Genomic DNA, 14,344 nt, shown 5'->3' with positions numbered 1-14,344 from the left:
ACGGCCCCGACAGGGGGGTGCAGCTGTGAGTCTGAACCTCCCCAGTGCTGGCGAGGCACCCGCGAGCGCCAGCGTGTGCCCAGGCGTCTGGGCCGCTCTCTGCACACCCGCAGGGGCTTCCAGCGAGCGGGACCCGGCTGGGGGGCTCCCGGAGCCCCGCGCTGCAGCCAGCTCCGGGGGCAGGGCTGGCCAGGTGCCAGGTGGGAGGACGCTCGGTGTCCCCGAGCCGTCGCAGCCTCCATGGCCGCCACGGCTGTCGGCCCAAGGTAAATCTGTCGGTGCCCAAGGGCCGGGGCAGTGCAGCTGCCGCTGGCCCCGCGGGCGGTGGACCTGCCCGGGCCACGCTGCAGCGCGGGGCTCGGGGGCCGGGATGCGTTTACCCGGTGCCGCAGCGGGGCAGCGCCGCAAACACGGACCCGTCGCCGCCGGCCGTGGCCGGAACGCGGGGCTCGGGGCAGCTCCCGGCTGCGCGGCCAAGGTTTCTCCGGGTCCTCGGCGGGGACGGGAGTGCTGGGAAAGTCCCGGGGCCGCAGGAGAGCCGCGGGATTCTGCCGCCTCGCTGGGGCCGGGGGAGCAGCCCCGGGGACGCCCCGCAGCCGCGGGTACCGGTCCCTCTGCCTCGGGGCCGGTGCGGTCCAGCTGCCTCCGCCGCTCCGCCCGCCCCGTCCCCGCCGGGGAGCCGAGCCGGTGCCGGGAGCGGAGGAGACGGCGGCGGGGACAAGCGCCCGCGCCCCCGCAGCTCCCGGGTTGATGCGGGGCCGCTCGGTCCGCGCCGCGCACAGCGCCGAGCGCCCGGGGCCGGCGGGGCGGGGCGGGGGGCACCGGGCTGCGTCCCCCCGAGCCGGCGGGAGGAGCGGGGCGGCGGGATGCGGCTCCTCGCCCGCGGTCCCTCCCCCTGTCCCGGTCCCTCCCCCCGAGCCACCACAGCCGCCGCCGCCGCGGCTCCGGCAAAAGTTTTCGGCGGAGCGGCCGAACGCGGCGGTGCCGGTGCCGGTGCCGGTCCCCGCCAACACCGAGATGCGCCCGGGAGCCGGCGCGAGCCCAGAGCCGACAGGTACGGAGAGGGAGGGAGGAGGGAGCGGAGCGCCCATCCCCGCGGGCTCGAGGCTCCCCCGGCGCGTTGCCGCGCGCCCAGCGCCTGGATGGGGACTCGGGTCCGGCGGCGCATCCCCGGGGCCGCGGCTGGAGCCCCGGGGGCCGGAGCAGCAGCTCCCGCAGTCGTCCCGGTGCTGGGCACCGGCCCCGGCGGGGCTGAGCTCCTCTGCCAGGGGTGTCCTGGGCTGGGGAGAGCCCAGCTGGGCTGTGCCCGCTCCTGCCTGAGCCGCTGCCTCCGCCGCTCCTGGGAAGGGGTTCAGCCCTTTGGGCTTCTCGGCACCTCTGGGTGCTGCCCTGGCTGCCGGGAACCCCGGTGAGCAACGCCAGCCGGGCGCTGACACGCTGGGAGCATCTCCCCGATCAGCCCCTCGCCAGGGTGGTGCCCGCCAGGTCTCCCTGCGGTGGGCACAGCAGTGCCTGTGGCTTTCTTGCCGAGGGGCAGAAGCAGGGGACGCTTTTCCACCCTTCCCAGTGCTCCCCAAGCTCCCTGGGTGTTGCAGGGGCCCATTGCAAGTGCCCTTTGTGACTCTGTCCCAAGCTCTGCTGTGTCAACACGCTGTTGGTAAATGGCTTTGTTTAACCAGGACATGTTGGGTATGTGACCTTGCCGTCCTTGTGGCTGCAAGCGCATCTCCAAAGCAGCGGCCGAGCCCACCTCTGCCTGGCACGGCGCTGCCCGGCCCGGCAGCTCTCTGGGGCTGGCCGGGGAGAGGAGTCAGTGCAGCTCCCCGCGGGCCGTGGCGGCTGGACGGGCAGACGAGGGGGCATCTGCTGCTGCCCGGGCGGCACTGCCGAGCGTTGGTCTGCCCGCGCCTCGCCGCGCAACCCGAAACGCAGCCTCCTTGCCCCATGCAGCGCTTGGCAGCACGTGCTGTGGGTGTCCTGACCCACGCCAAAGTCAATGGTTGCCCCTGTGATTTCCTCGGCTTTATCTGTGCATCAGCAGGATAATTTGGGGCCCACAGGACCCTTCCTCAGCATGTTAGTGCTGCCCCAGCTGCCAGCTCCTGCCCTTCCCACCAATCCCTGCGCCTTTCTGCACGCTGCGGTGCGGATTATGTGTTGTTGTTGCCTGGAGAGGGGAACAGAGAAAAGGCTGAATGGAGAAGAGGCAAAATGTGGATTAAAAATAGTTAATGAAAAAATGTGACCGCAAGCCCTGATCGTCGGCGCAGGGCTGGGACCAGCTGCTGGGCACAGCGCTGCGCCGCGCCGCCTCGCGCCAGGCGGAGGCAGGGGCTGGGCGAGCCGCATGCAGGGGAGATGGGGCGGCCGCTCCGCTCTGTCCCCTCTGCTCCTCCATTGCACCCTGCCCGGTGTGCTCCACGACCAGAGCCTCTGTCCCCCGCCTGCCCCAGCCCGGCGGCTCTGGGGAACCTGGCTGCGAGCAGTGGGCGCCGGCGGCCGCTGGGCATGAGTGCAGCCCCGCAGCACCGCCTGCCTGGTGCGGCTGGTGACATGTGCCCGTGTGCTGCAGGTGCCTGGGGACAGCGAGGGACCCTGCCAGGACAGGCTGCTGTGTGCGATGGCACTTGCACATCGGCACCTCGGCAGAGCAGGGGCTGAGCTCGCTCCTTGGTGAGGTGCCGGGACAGTGTTCCCAGTGCCGCGATGGCCGCAGCGTTTGTTCACAACACGAGCTGCTCTGGGCAGGCAGGCGCTGAGCTCCCAGTGCAGGCGTGTGCGCAGTCCTGGCTGCACTGACCTTTTCCCAGTCCTGTGCCTCCCCTGTGACACGCTAACCACACGTGTCACGCTGTGTCTCTCGTGTCATCCTGTGTTTCATGGGTTTCCATGCAATGTGATGAACGAGGGAAACCTGTTTCCCGCAGCCAGGACCGCGGTGCTGCGTGGCTCAGCACCCCCTCAGGCAGCGATTCGAGCACCAGCTGGCTGCCCGGCGCTCGAGGCCGCGTCCCGCTGTGGCACCGGGCAGCTGTGGAAGATGGTCCTGACCGTCCCTGCGGTGGCGGGGCAGCCGTGGGTGACGCGGAGTGTTCTCCTGGCAGCACAGGGGTGGTCGCCGTTTGTTTGTGTCCTGTGTTCCTGTTGACGAAAACACTGTCAGGGTCGCTTTAGGTTTTGTTGGTCCAAAGTGACACAGAATCCGACACCATGGGTGCCTGGTGACGTTGGCTCTTTCCGTGCGCCGCTGCTCAGTGTTTCCACAGCCATGTATCTCTGTGCAAACGAGCTGCTCCAGGCAGTTCGGCTGCTCCTTCGCTGCCCAGGTTCCTGGTACTTGCTTCACAGGAGAGGGCTGGAGCTGTTGTGGGTGACAGACGGGGAGCAGGAGGTGCCCCCAGGCTCGGGACAAGGACACAGGCGGGGACAGCGAAGGGTGTGGGACACCGTGCCCGTCCCCCCGCAGCTTGTCCTGCTTACCGTGGTCCTCGGGTGGAAAGTGGAGCAGGATCTGCGGGGCCAGGCTCGCGCTGGCATTGCATCAGCTCTGGCCCTGCACCGTCCCCTCCCTTGCCAAGTGCTGAAGCCCCTGCCGCGCTGGCTTGTAGTGCTGAGCTGAAAGCCAAGCCAGCCGTGGAAAGCACCGCATTAGCACACGGGGGGCTAATCCCTGTGTCTGGAGGGGACGCAGCCCCCACCGCCACCTCCCGGGCAAGGGGTGCTGCGCTGGGCAGCGCTGGCAGGGCTGCCGTGGGCTGCACCAGCCTGTCGGCGCTTGTTCGGGGCCGTGGTTGTGCCGGGTGCCCCCGGGTCACGTTGCAGATGCCCATGAGTGTCCCTGTGGAGGCTTCACCGAACTGCTGATCCATGTAGCAATCGGCTCCAGCGATCCCAGATGTGGAGTTGGTTCCTTCACACGTGTGACGGCAGCCAGAGCCGGGTGCCGGCGCGGCCGCACGTCCCCGGGGAAGCGCCTCTGCCCCGGCGGTTGCCGACTGAGGGGCTCTGGGCGGCTGCGGGCCGGGGGGCCGCACGCCCGCGGGGGGGCAGATTCCCGCCTGGTCCCCGTGGGGGCTGACCTGCTGGTTCAGCCAGCGCGGCGGCAGAGCCGTCCCGCTCCCCCGAGGGCAGGTGTTGGTACCTGGGTCTGACATCCCCGTCCTCCGGCACCGCGGCTGCCGGCGTTGACCCATCCCCACGTGGCACAGCTGCCCCGGGGCTGGTTCCTCTTCCCTCCTGTGCCATCGCGGGAGCGGGGGGTTCCCCCACCAGCGGAGCAGCGACGAGTGTTTGCAGCCCGGCCCCCGCAGGGGTCAGCAGCCGCAGAGCCGTGACACAGGGACATGCCACATTGCCCAATGCCAGCACAGGGCAGAAGTCCCCTGTGTGCCCACTGCAGCACGCCACGGCCCCGGCAGATGCACCCGCTCACACACCGGGCACCTCCAACACGGTGCCCATGCAGCAGAGGGTCCCCCAAAGCCTGGGCCCAGGGCACGGGGATGTGGCACTAGAGCCAGTCAGGCATGACAGGGTGAAGGGACGTGGGGATGCAGAGCCCGGCCCCGGTAGACCCGGTGGTGAACATGGCAGAGGGGCTCCTGGCACCCACAGCCATGGCACATCCAGCCAGCAGCACCCGCTGCTCCAAGCGCTGCGGGCACCGGTGCCGGGCAGTGCCGGCTCTGGGGAGCTGCTCAGTGCCACTGGGGGTCCGAGCCGCCCAGACCCCGCTGTCCCGGCCACACGGGGCTGCTGCTCCTTCCCCGCCACTGCCCGTCTGTGCCGCCCCATGGACAGCGGCTCCGCGGCTGCTCCCGTGTGCCTGTGTCTGCTGGAAACAGCCCGCGTCTCCAGGGCGCAGGGTGGGGTGGCCGAGCCGCCGGGGGTCTCTGGCACGGCAGGAGCCGGGGCCGGCACAGCGCTGCAGCCGCACGGCACCACGGGCAGCTGGGACAAAGGGCCTGGCAGGGCGGGGAGCCCCGTGCCGAGGCGGGGAGCGTGACCGGCCCCGCGGCCAGGACCCCTCACCCAGTGCAGTCTGCCCAGCTTGGCCACGGCCAGGCCGCGGGGCCAGGGGCGGCTGCCAGCCCGGGGGGAGTCTGGGGCAGAGGCCTCCCCGCCGCTAAATCCCATCACAGGCAGCTAAAAATAGACACACCTCTGCCCCACAGCTGCCTCCTGCCGCACGGGGGCGGGCAGCCAGCTCGCGGTGCTCGGGGAGCGGTTCCTCCGGGGACCGGGATGCTCCGGGCACCAGGAGGTTCCCACGGGGCCAGGCCAGCGCTGGCAGTGGGATGGGGCAGCTGGGGACACTGGCGTGGGGCTGGCGGTGGGACAGGGACGCTGGCGTGGGGCTGGCGGTGGGACAGGGACGCTGGCGTGGGGCTGGCGGTGGGACAGGGACGCTGGCGTGGAGCTGGCGGTGGGACAGGGACGCTGGCGTGGGGCTGGCGGTGGGACAGGGACGCTGGCGTGGGGCTGGCGGTGGGACAGGGACGCTGGCGTGGGGCTGGTGGTGGGACAGGGACGCTGGCGTGGGGCTGGCGGTGGGACAGGGACGCTGGCGTGGGGCGGGTGGGGGATGAGAACAGGCGTGCTGGTGTTGGCAGGTGGCTGGTGGGTGCCACCAAAGGTCCCCATTCCCAGAGCCCACCCAGCACTGTCTGTCCCAGGAAACGGTTCCCTCTGTCCTGGGATGGTCTAAATAAGGCGCGATGGCAGATCCAGCTCCTTGAGCCGCATCTGGAGCCGCACGCGCTGATTAATGAGCTGCTCGGGCAGCTGTCTGCACATGGCGAGTGGGTCTGCATGGAGGAAACACGACTTTCCCAGGGATAAAAATAGGCGTGGGCAGCGAGCGAGCCCTGGGAGCCGCGGCGGGTGGGGAGCGCGGCGCTCCGGCGGTGCCCGGGGGACATGGGGGTGATGCTGCAGTGTCTGCCGTGGCACTGCCGCTGCTGTCTGTTCTGTTCCCATCCCCTGCCCCGCTCAGCCGCTCTCGCCCCACACAGCCATGGGGCTGCCGGCAGAACTGGCCCTTGTCGGCAGAGCCAAAATCCCACTCAGGAGCTCCGTAACCGGCTTAGGGGGATGGAGGGAATTACGGAGCCTCGTGAGCTGGGCTTTGCCTGGGAGATCCCGGCGCTGTGTGGGTCCCGGGGCTGGGGCGATGGAGCCGCGGCAGCATGGCCTGGCTGGGCCGGTCCCGGGGCCATGGCAGCCCCGAGAGCTGGGGATCCCTGCAGGTTAATAGTTAACCACCCCGGGGCTGGCAGCCATCCTGGGTGGGTGCCGTGGCTGGGGACACCTGTAGGGACAGCAACGGGGACAGGGCACCCCAAGGGCACCCCAAGGGCCGTCCCAGGCCTGGCCTCCCCCACTGCTGGATGCGGCTCCACCACGAGCAGGGGGGCGGTGGGGAGGGGAGGCAGCCCGGGTGCCAGCCCCTGCCCCGGGAAGACGCTCCGGCATGGGGAGGGGTCCCGGGTGCTGCCCTCAGGTCTGGGGGGGCCCAGGGGCAGCATTGCAGCACCAGGGTCCGCACCGTGCAGGGAGAACGTGTCGCACGCAGCTGCGCTCCAGCCGCCGGGGCTGGGGGAGCTGCGGCAGCCGGGGTGGGGGGTCTGGTTCTGGCTCTGGGGCGGGGTGGTGGGGCTGTGGCTCTGGTGCCGTCCCGGGGCGGAAACTGCAGGTACCCAGCCTGGTGGGAAAATGCACCAGCAGCCGGGTGGATGCTGGAGGCAGGCGAGGATGGGGACAGAGCGCAGCACTGTGACCTGGCTCCGCTGCACCGGGGGACCCCTGCCCTGCCCGCCCGCCCCGGCTCTGCCCTGGGGTGGGTCCCACCGCCCGCATCCCCGTCACCCGCCACCTCCTGCAGAGTCACCTGCGTGCCAGGACCTTCGCTGCCAGGGCAGAGGAGCTGCCGAGGGACAGTAGGAAGCCCGACACGCCGTTCTGCTCCCCATGCGGCCCGTGGTACAGCAGAGGGATGTCCCGGCCGCATCTCCTCAGCCTCCTGCTGCTGCTGCTTTGCTGCCAGGTAAGGACGGGCAGGATGGGGCTCTGCTCTGTGCCCGCACCAGTGGCAACCCCTGGCCATGGCACAGCCTCCGCTTGCCCACGGCCATTCCCGAGCCAGGGCCACCGCCCTGCCTGGCGTGGCAGCCCCACGGACAGGGCGGGTGACACTCTGGGTTCTCCCAGGGCCCCTCCGCCCAGATCACGGATTTCCTCTTCGAGAGCTGGAAGGCGTACAGCGAGGAGTGTCACCGCAACATGAGCCGCCTGCCCGCGCCCGCAGGTGAGCGCCGGGGGTCCCGCGGGACGGGGCTGCGGGGAACGGGGCCGGGGGGGGCTGGTGCTGGCCGCCGGCACCGGCGAGGCCGCGCGCTGCCACGTGCCATCCCTCTGCAGAGCTGGTCTGTAACCGCACCTTCGACAAGTTCTCGTGCTGGCCCGACACAGCGCCCAACAGCACGGCCAGCGTCCCCTGCCCCTGGTTCCTGCCCTGGTACCAGAAAGGTAACGGCCAGCGGGGGCTGCGTGTGCGTGTGCACATTCATGTGCTGTGTGTGCACGCGCATGTGCACGTGCCGCTCTGTGCACTCACTCCTGAGCCCGTGCCCGCGGTGGCTCCAGGTCCCAGCTCCCCCATCACCCCCTCCCCTCGCAGTGAAGCACAGACACGTCTTCAAGACCTGCGGGCCAGACGGGCAGTGGGTGACGGGCCCCCGGGGACAGTCCCTGCGCGACGCCACACAGTGCGAGCTGGACGCCGAGGACCTGGAGGCACAGGTGGGCAGAGCTGGGGCGGCTGGTGCAGGGCTGCCTGCCCTGCCTGCCCTGCCCGCCCCTCTCCCTGCCTGCCCTGCCTGCCCTGCCCGCCCCTCTCCCTGCCTGCCCTGCCCGCCCCTCTCCCTGCCTGCCCTGCCCGCCCCTCTCCCTGCCCCTGCCTTCACTTCTCCCCCCCTTCTCCAGGAGAAATTTGCCAAGACCTATGGCAGCTTCAAGGTGATGTACACCGTGGGCTACTCCGTGTCCCTGTGCGCGCTGCTCCTCGCGCTGGCCCTGCTGCTGGGTTTCAGGTGGGGCCAGGGCCAGGCGCCCGGCGGGGAGGAGACGGGGCAGGCGGAGCCGTGCCGGGCCGGGCGCTGACGCGGCTCTGCTCGCAGCAAGCTGCACTGCATGAGGAACTACATCCACATGAACCTCTTCGCCTCCTTCATCCTGAAGGGCGTCTCCGTGCTGGTCATCGACGCTCTGCTCAAGACTCACTACAGCGACAAAATTGACGGCTACAACGTGCACATCTGGCTGAGCGATGAGGTGAGCGCGCAGCACGGGCACAGGCACAGGCAGCCCTGACCCCGACCCTGACCCTGACCCCGACCCCGACCCTGACCCCGACCCCGACCCCGACCCTGACCCCGACCCTGACCCCGACCCTGACCCCGACCCTGCCTGCAGGCGGCCGCGGGCTGCCGGGCGGCCACGGTCTTCATGCAGTACGGCATTGTGGCCAACTACTGCTGGCTGCTGGTGGAGGGGATCTACCTGCACAACCTGCTGGTGGTGGCCGTCTTCTCCGAGAGGAGCTACTTCACCCTCTACCTGTGCATTGGCTGGGGTGAGCGCAGGGGGGCTGGCTCCCCGCCCCGTCCCCTGTCCCCCTCCGTGCCTCACCTGTCCCTGCACACTTCCCTGCAGGGGCGCCCATGCTGTTCCTCATTCCCTGGGTCGTCGTGAAGTTCCTCTATGAAAACATCCAGTGAGTACCAGGCCCTGCAGCAGCACCTGCGGGTGCCCAGGGCATGGGCGGTGCATGTGGGACACGCTGAGGGGTGGGGGGACTGTGCGATGGCCCCGGGAGGCTCCACGCAATCGCCCGTGCGAGGAGCCACGGCGCTTGCCCGGCTGGGGCTGCCAACGCCGTGCCGGATGCCGCAGCCGCCCGGCCGAGGGGCTGCCCAGCAGTCGCCGTCCCGCCGCTCTGCAGGTGCTGGTCCACCAACAACAACATGGGCTTCTGGTGGATCCTTCGCTTCCCCGTGTTCCTGGCCATCCTGGTGAGTCCAGGGCTGCAGCCCTGCCCAGCGCAGCCCTGCCCCGAGGGCTCTGACCTGTGCCGAGGGGCCGCCCGCCTGCCCCCGCCCTGCTCCTCAGGGCTCACTCCTCCATTGCAGATCAACTTCTTCATCTTCATCCGCATCATCCAGATCCTCGTCTCCAAGCTCCGTGCGCACCAGATGCGTTACACTGACTACAAGTTCCGGTGGGTGCGGGTGCGGATGCTGGGGGTGCATCCACCCCCAGGACCCCGCGTGACGGGCCCCTCTCCGCCAGGCTGGCCAAGTCCACGCTGACGCTGATCCCGCTGCTGGGCATCCACGAGGTGGTCTTCGCCTTCATCACAGACGAGCACGCTCAGGGCACCCTGCGCTACGTCAAGCTCTTCTTCGACCTCTTCCTGAGCTCGTTCCAGGTGAGCCCAGCCCGGCGCGGCGCTGCCTCCCGCGGGCCCAGAGCTCCGGCCACGGGCCCCTCACACCTCTCCTCCCTCTGCGCAGGGGATGCTGGTGGCCATTCTCTACTGCTTCGTCAACAAGGAGGTCAGTGGGCCGGCACGGGACGGGGCGGCGGGGCCGTGGGGCTGTGGGGCCGTGGGGCTGTGGGGCCATGGGGCTGTGGGGCCGTGGGGCTGTGGGGCCGTGGGGCTGTGGGGCCATGGGGCTGTGGGGCCGCGGGGCTGCGGGGCCGTGGGGCTCTGGGGCCGTGGGGCTGTGGGGCCGTGGGGCTGTGGGGCCATGGGGCTGTGGGGCTGCGGGGCTGCGGGGCCGTGGGGCTCTGGGGCCGTGGGGCCGTGGGGCCGTGGGGCTGTGGGGCTGCGGGGCTCTGGGGCCGTGGGGCCGTGGGACTGTGGGGCTGCGGGGCTGCGGGGCCGCGGGGCTGTAGGGCCGCGGGGCTGCGGGGCCGCACTGAGAGCCGCTGCCGCAGGTGCAGGCAGAGCTGCTGAAGCGGTGGCAGCGCTGGAAGCTGGGGAAGGACCTGGCGGAGGAGTACAGACACACGTACAGCCACACGCCCAGCGCCCGCAACGGCGCCGGCGCCACCTGCGAGAAGCACCAGCTGGTGAGCAGCTGCACCAACGGGCTGGGCCACGGCCCGGCTGCCGCGCGCCCCGGCACACGCCACCCCGAGCGGAGCGGCCGCGGCCCCGCCGAGCACCTGGCCCTGGGCGAGCGGCACCACTGCTACGAGTTCCCCGAGACCACGGCCGAGAGCCACTTGTGAGCCACGCGGGGGCTGCGCCGGCCCCGCCGCCGCGGGCTGAGCCGGCAGGGAAACCGCGCCGGCCCCAGCTCCGTCCTCCTCCGGGCGCTGCTGGCAGGACGCAGCCCTGTGCCGGACCACGGCCGCGGCTGGGCCAGCTGCCAGGGAGGCACGGCGAGCAGGACCTGGACCTCTGTGGGGAGGGGACCTGGGTGGGGGGGGAGGTGGGGGGTGGGGGGGGGGGTGTCGTGCTGTGGTGCTGCCTCATGCACCTTCAGACCCTTCGTGCAGTGCTGTAACTTATGTGTAACTGTAAATAGGTGTGAGCCCAGGCCGGGCTGCAGGGCCAGCGCCGCGTGTGCCTCTGTCTGAACGGGGTCCGGCGTGGGAACGGGCTGCCCACGCTGTGCCCAAGCACCCGTGGTGACGGCGGCAGCCACGGATGGGGAGCTGGGCCACGCAGCATGGACGGGCTGCACCAGAATCCAGCCCCATGGCCTGCCACACAGCCCCACAGCGTGACCCACAGCCCCACGGCGTGACCCACAGCCCCACAGCGTGACCCACAGCCCCACGGCGTGACCCACAGCCCCACAGCCCACGGCCCCGCACGGGTGAGCAGACGCGGCAGCGGCTGTAGCAGCGCAGCGGCCGGGGCTGCAGCTCCCGCCAGCACTCTCCTCTGGCTGCTAATCGGCTCTGTCCTCTCACTGCCAGGAGCCTCTAATTAAATCATTTGGCTCTGCCCACCGGCACCCCCGCTCCCCCGGGAGCCGGCGCAGGCCATGGCCGGGCAGCAGCCGCCGGCAGCACCGAACACCGTGAGCAGTGCGTGGGGTGGGGGCGGCGGGTCAGCCCGCGCTGGGCTGGGCTGTCAGCGGCGCGGGGAGCGCGGGGGCCGGCACTGTAAGAGGCTTGGGCCGCGCACATGAGCGCTAAGCCCAGATGCCGCAGCTTTGGGCACCACAATCGCCTGGTGTGCTGGGATTAGCCGGGTCCACCTTTCCGGCCGGAGCACGCTGCCCGATGGCTGGTGGCAGGACAGCCAGCCAGCCCTGCCGTGACCCCGGCACGGGGCACTGCCCGCCAGCCTGCCAGGTCCCGGCCCCGCGCACAGCCCGGCACAGGGGAGGTGACGACGGGGCGAGCGCTTGGGGCACCCGCAGCCACTTGCAGCCCCACAAAGCCAACAGCAGCGCCGGGCAGGCGGTCACCCCCGCCAACCCCACCCTCCCCGTGCGGCCAGCACAGGGGATGGGGGAGCCGCGCGGCCCAGGCCGCTGCCAGGACAGGGGCGCGGGTGCCAGCAGGGCAGCCATGGCGCGGAGAGGCCACGTCCGCAGCGCTGGCCCTGGCTGCACCGCGCTCGGCTCCCGGCGCGGCGCCGCGCTGCGCCAGCAGTAATTTTCCTCTGTTTACTCGAGAACTTGCTGCCGGCCCAAGCAGCGCCGGTGCGCAGGGCTGGAGCCGTGCGGGCGGTGGAGACGCGGGGCAGAGGGTCTGGTCGCGGTGCCGTGGGGCTGCGGGGCCCTGGGGCCGTGGGACACGGCACTTGTGGGGCAGCAGGGCTGTGGGGCTGAGCAGGCGAGGGTCGGCCCGGAGCCGCGGTGCCGGATCCAGCCAGCGCAGCCCCTGCGGAGCCGCTGGCCCCATGGCCGCTGCCGTCACTGTGGCCTCCTGACGCGGTAACGAGCCTAATTGAGGCAAATTGTTGGAGCACGAAGCGGTTTCTGGGAAGGTAAACATGGCCATCACGCGGGGTCCAGCCCTGCGCCTGTTGCTCCAGCGTTGCCACAGCAACACCCCACTGCTGTCCCCGTGGCACCGTGACACCCCAGAGCTGGCTGCACACACACTCAGACTCACAAACACATTCACAGACACACACGCGCACACGCACACCATGCACATGCACACACGCACACACACACCATGCACACGCACACACCATGCACATGCACACACACACACACCATGCACACGCACACACACCATGCACACGCACACACACCATGCACACGCACACACACGCACACACCATGCACACGCACACACACCATGCACACGCACACACACACACACACCATGCACACGCACACCATGCACACGCACACACACACACACACACACACCATGCACACACACACGCACACACACACGCACACGCACACACACACACACACACACCATGCACACACACACACCATGCACACGCACACACACACACGCACACCATGCACACGCACACACACACACACACACCATGCACACACACACCATGCACACGCACACCATGCACACGCACACACACACACGCACACCATGCACACGCACACCATGCACACGCACACACACACACGCACACCATGCACACACTCCTTGGCAGCCCGGCAGGACCTGCCCTGCTCCCCGTGAGCCGCGGGCGCTGCCGCCGGCCCACACACCCCGGGCACAGAATCACAGCTGGTTTGTGCTGAAGGACCCTCCCCGCTCCCCAGTCCCCCCGCCATGACAGGGACATCTTCACCAGCTCAGGTCGCCCGGAGCCCCGTCCAGACTGGCCTGGGGTGTCTCAGGGACGGCTCACCCACCCCCGCTCTGGGTACCTGCCCAGGCTCCCGGCGCCCTCCCCATGAGCCGCCTCCCCGCAGCGGGGCCCGGCGGCGGAGGCCGGGGCGGAGGGAGGCTGGGCACAGTGGCCACTGGCCGCCCCGTGCAGCTGGCCCCGGCGCCTCGCAGAACTCCCACTTTATCAAGGAAATGGAGCACCACAAATTGGTCTTCTAAGTAGATTGTGCCCGCTGCCGGCCCTCTTCCCACCGCCTAATTCAATGATACAACACACACCTCTCATCCTCTCACCGTTTAATCTAATGATCAGCACCGTACTGGAGGCACAGGGAAAATAAACCCCTGCTGACTTCGATTTTTATAGGTAAACAGCCCGATTTCTCTCGCCTGTGGCCTCAGCTCCTCGCAGGGACATTCCCCCCCCCGCTCCCACGCCGCCTCACCCCGGGGATTGTTATTCGTCTTTCTAAAAATCGCCTGTTTATAGAATGATTCTTGTACGACATTTCATTAGAGCGGCTGCTTCGCCTCCGGCTTCCCGGCACCTGAACCTAAAGACAAACAAGGCGGAGGGTGCCGGGGTCGGGCGGCAGGACCCGCGCACCCCGCGGGCTCGGGACACCGAGCGGCCGCTCCCGCCCCCTGGGGACACACGGCCCGGGACAGACGGACAAATGGCCCCAGTCCTGCTCAGGGCTCCGCGGGACAAGCGCAGCAGGGGCTGTGACAGCAGTGACTGTCACCTCCTGCCCGGCTCCCCGGGTGACAGGGGGACACGGGCCCGGCCCCGCGGCAGCTCCAGCAGAGGTGGCACCACGAGGGGCCGAGGCGGCGCCCGGCTGTGCCGGACTGGGCAGCACGTCCCGGCACTCGCCTGCTCCGGGAATGTTTTGGTGACGGGAGGTAAACAGGGTCACGGCCAAGTGTGACGAGGGGCACTTGAGGAGGCGTTCTAGCAATGCTCGGTATGGTTCAAATGCCACTAAAGCAGGGCAGGGAAGAGGATACGAGTGTATTAATAGTGTCAACATTTAGATCTCCGGTCCAGCTCCCGGGATGCTGGAGGCCCCAGGCCCAAGGGCACTGTGCTCCCCGGCGGCACCGCGGCAACACCACGGGCAAGATCCCTTGGAAAAGAAAAAGTAGAAATGAGAGGTGGCTTCTGCTCTGTGCTGCTTCTCCTTGGGACTCGGTCAGGACTGGAAAGGCACAGAGAGCCCCGGCCCTGGCTCCAGCGCTGCAGTGTGGGGAACACGGGGCTGCAGCCACAAAGCTGCAATGATTTGCAAGTCTAAAAGGGGAAGAACACAACAGAACAGTGGGCGCCGGCAGCCGAGGGAACAAGGGGGCACAGGGCAGGGAACAGCCTGCGGGACATCGGGGAGACGGCCCCCCGGGCCCCTGCAGCACCACACCGGGCACGGCACGGCGGCACCGCACACCGGGCACGGCGCACCGGGCATGGCACAGCGGCACTGCACAAAGGCATGGTGCACCG

The 14,344-nt window shown here is 69.7% G+C and overlaps 1 protein-coding gene across 3 annotated transcripts; it reads left to right on the top strand.

Moving 5' to 3' along the window:
* Window positions 1-922: 922 nt before the first annotated feature.
* On the top strand, window positions 923-10,472 carry GCGR (glucagon receptor). Of its 3 annotated transcripts, XM_082066981.1 has the most exons (14): window positions 929-1,054; window positions 6,884-7,045; window positions 7,210-7,306; window positions 7,420-7,527; window positions 7,679-7,800; window positions 7,984-8,090; window positions 8,178-8,331; window positions 8,473-8,632; window positions 8,713-8,773; window positions 9,002-9,071; window positions 9,189-9,277; window positions 9,349-9,487; window positions 9,573-9,614; window positions 10,000-10,472. In XM_082066981.1, the coding sequence occupies exons 2-14, from the start codon at window positions 6,995-6,997 to the stop codon at window positions 10,294-10,296; spliced, it is 1,497 nt and encodes a 498-aa protein (XP_081923107.1). In that variant the 5' UTR covers window positions 929-1,054; window positions 6,884-6,994; the 3' UTR covers window positions 10,297-10,472. The 3 variants fall into 3 exon arrangements, with proteins under 3 accessions (XP_081923109.1, XP_081923107.1, XP_081923108.1); XM_082066983.1 differs by lacking the exon at window positions 7,420-7,527 and having other exon boundaries at window positions 923-1,054; window positions 8,239-8,331; XM_082066982.1 differs by lacking the exon at window positions 7,420-7,527.
* The last annotated feature ends 3,872 nt before the right edge of the window (window positions 10,473-14,344 follow it).

Source organism: Streptopelia decaocto (genome assembly GCF_964273445.1).
Source record: "Streptopelia decaocto genome assembly, chromosome: 16".
Lineage (NCBI taxonomy): Eukaryota > Metazoa > Chordata > Aves > Columbiformes > Columbidae > Streptopelia > Streptopelia decaocto.
The sequence above is the reverse complement of the archived record's forward strand: the minus strand, read 5'-3'. Positions and strand labels throughout refer to the sequence as shown.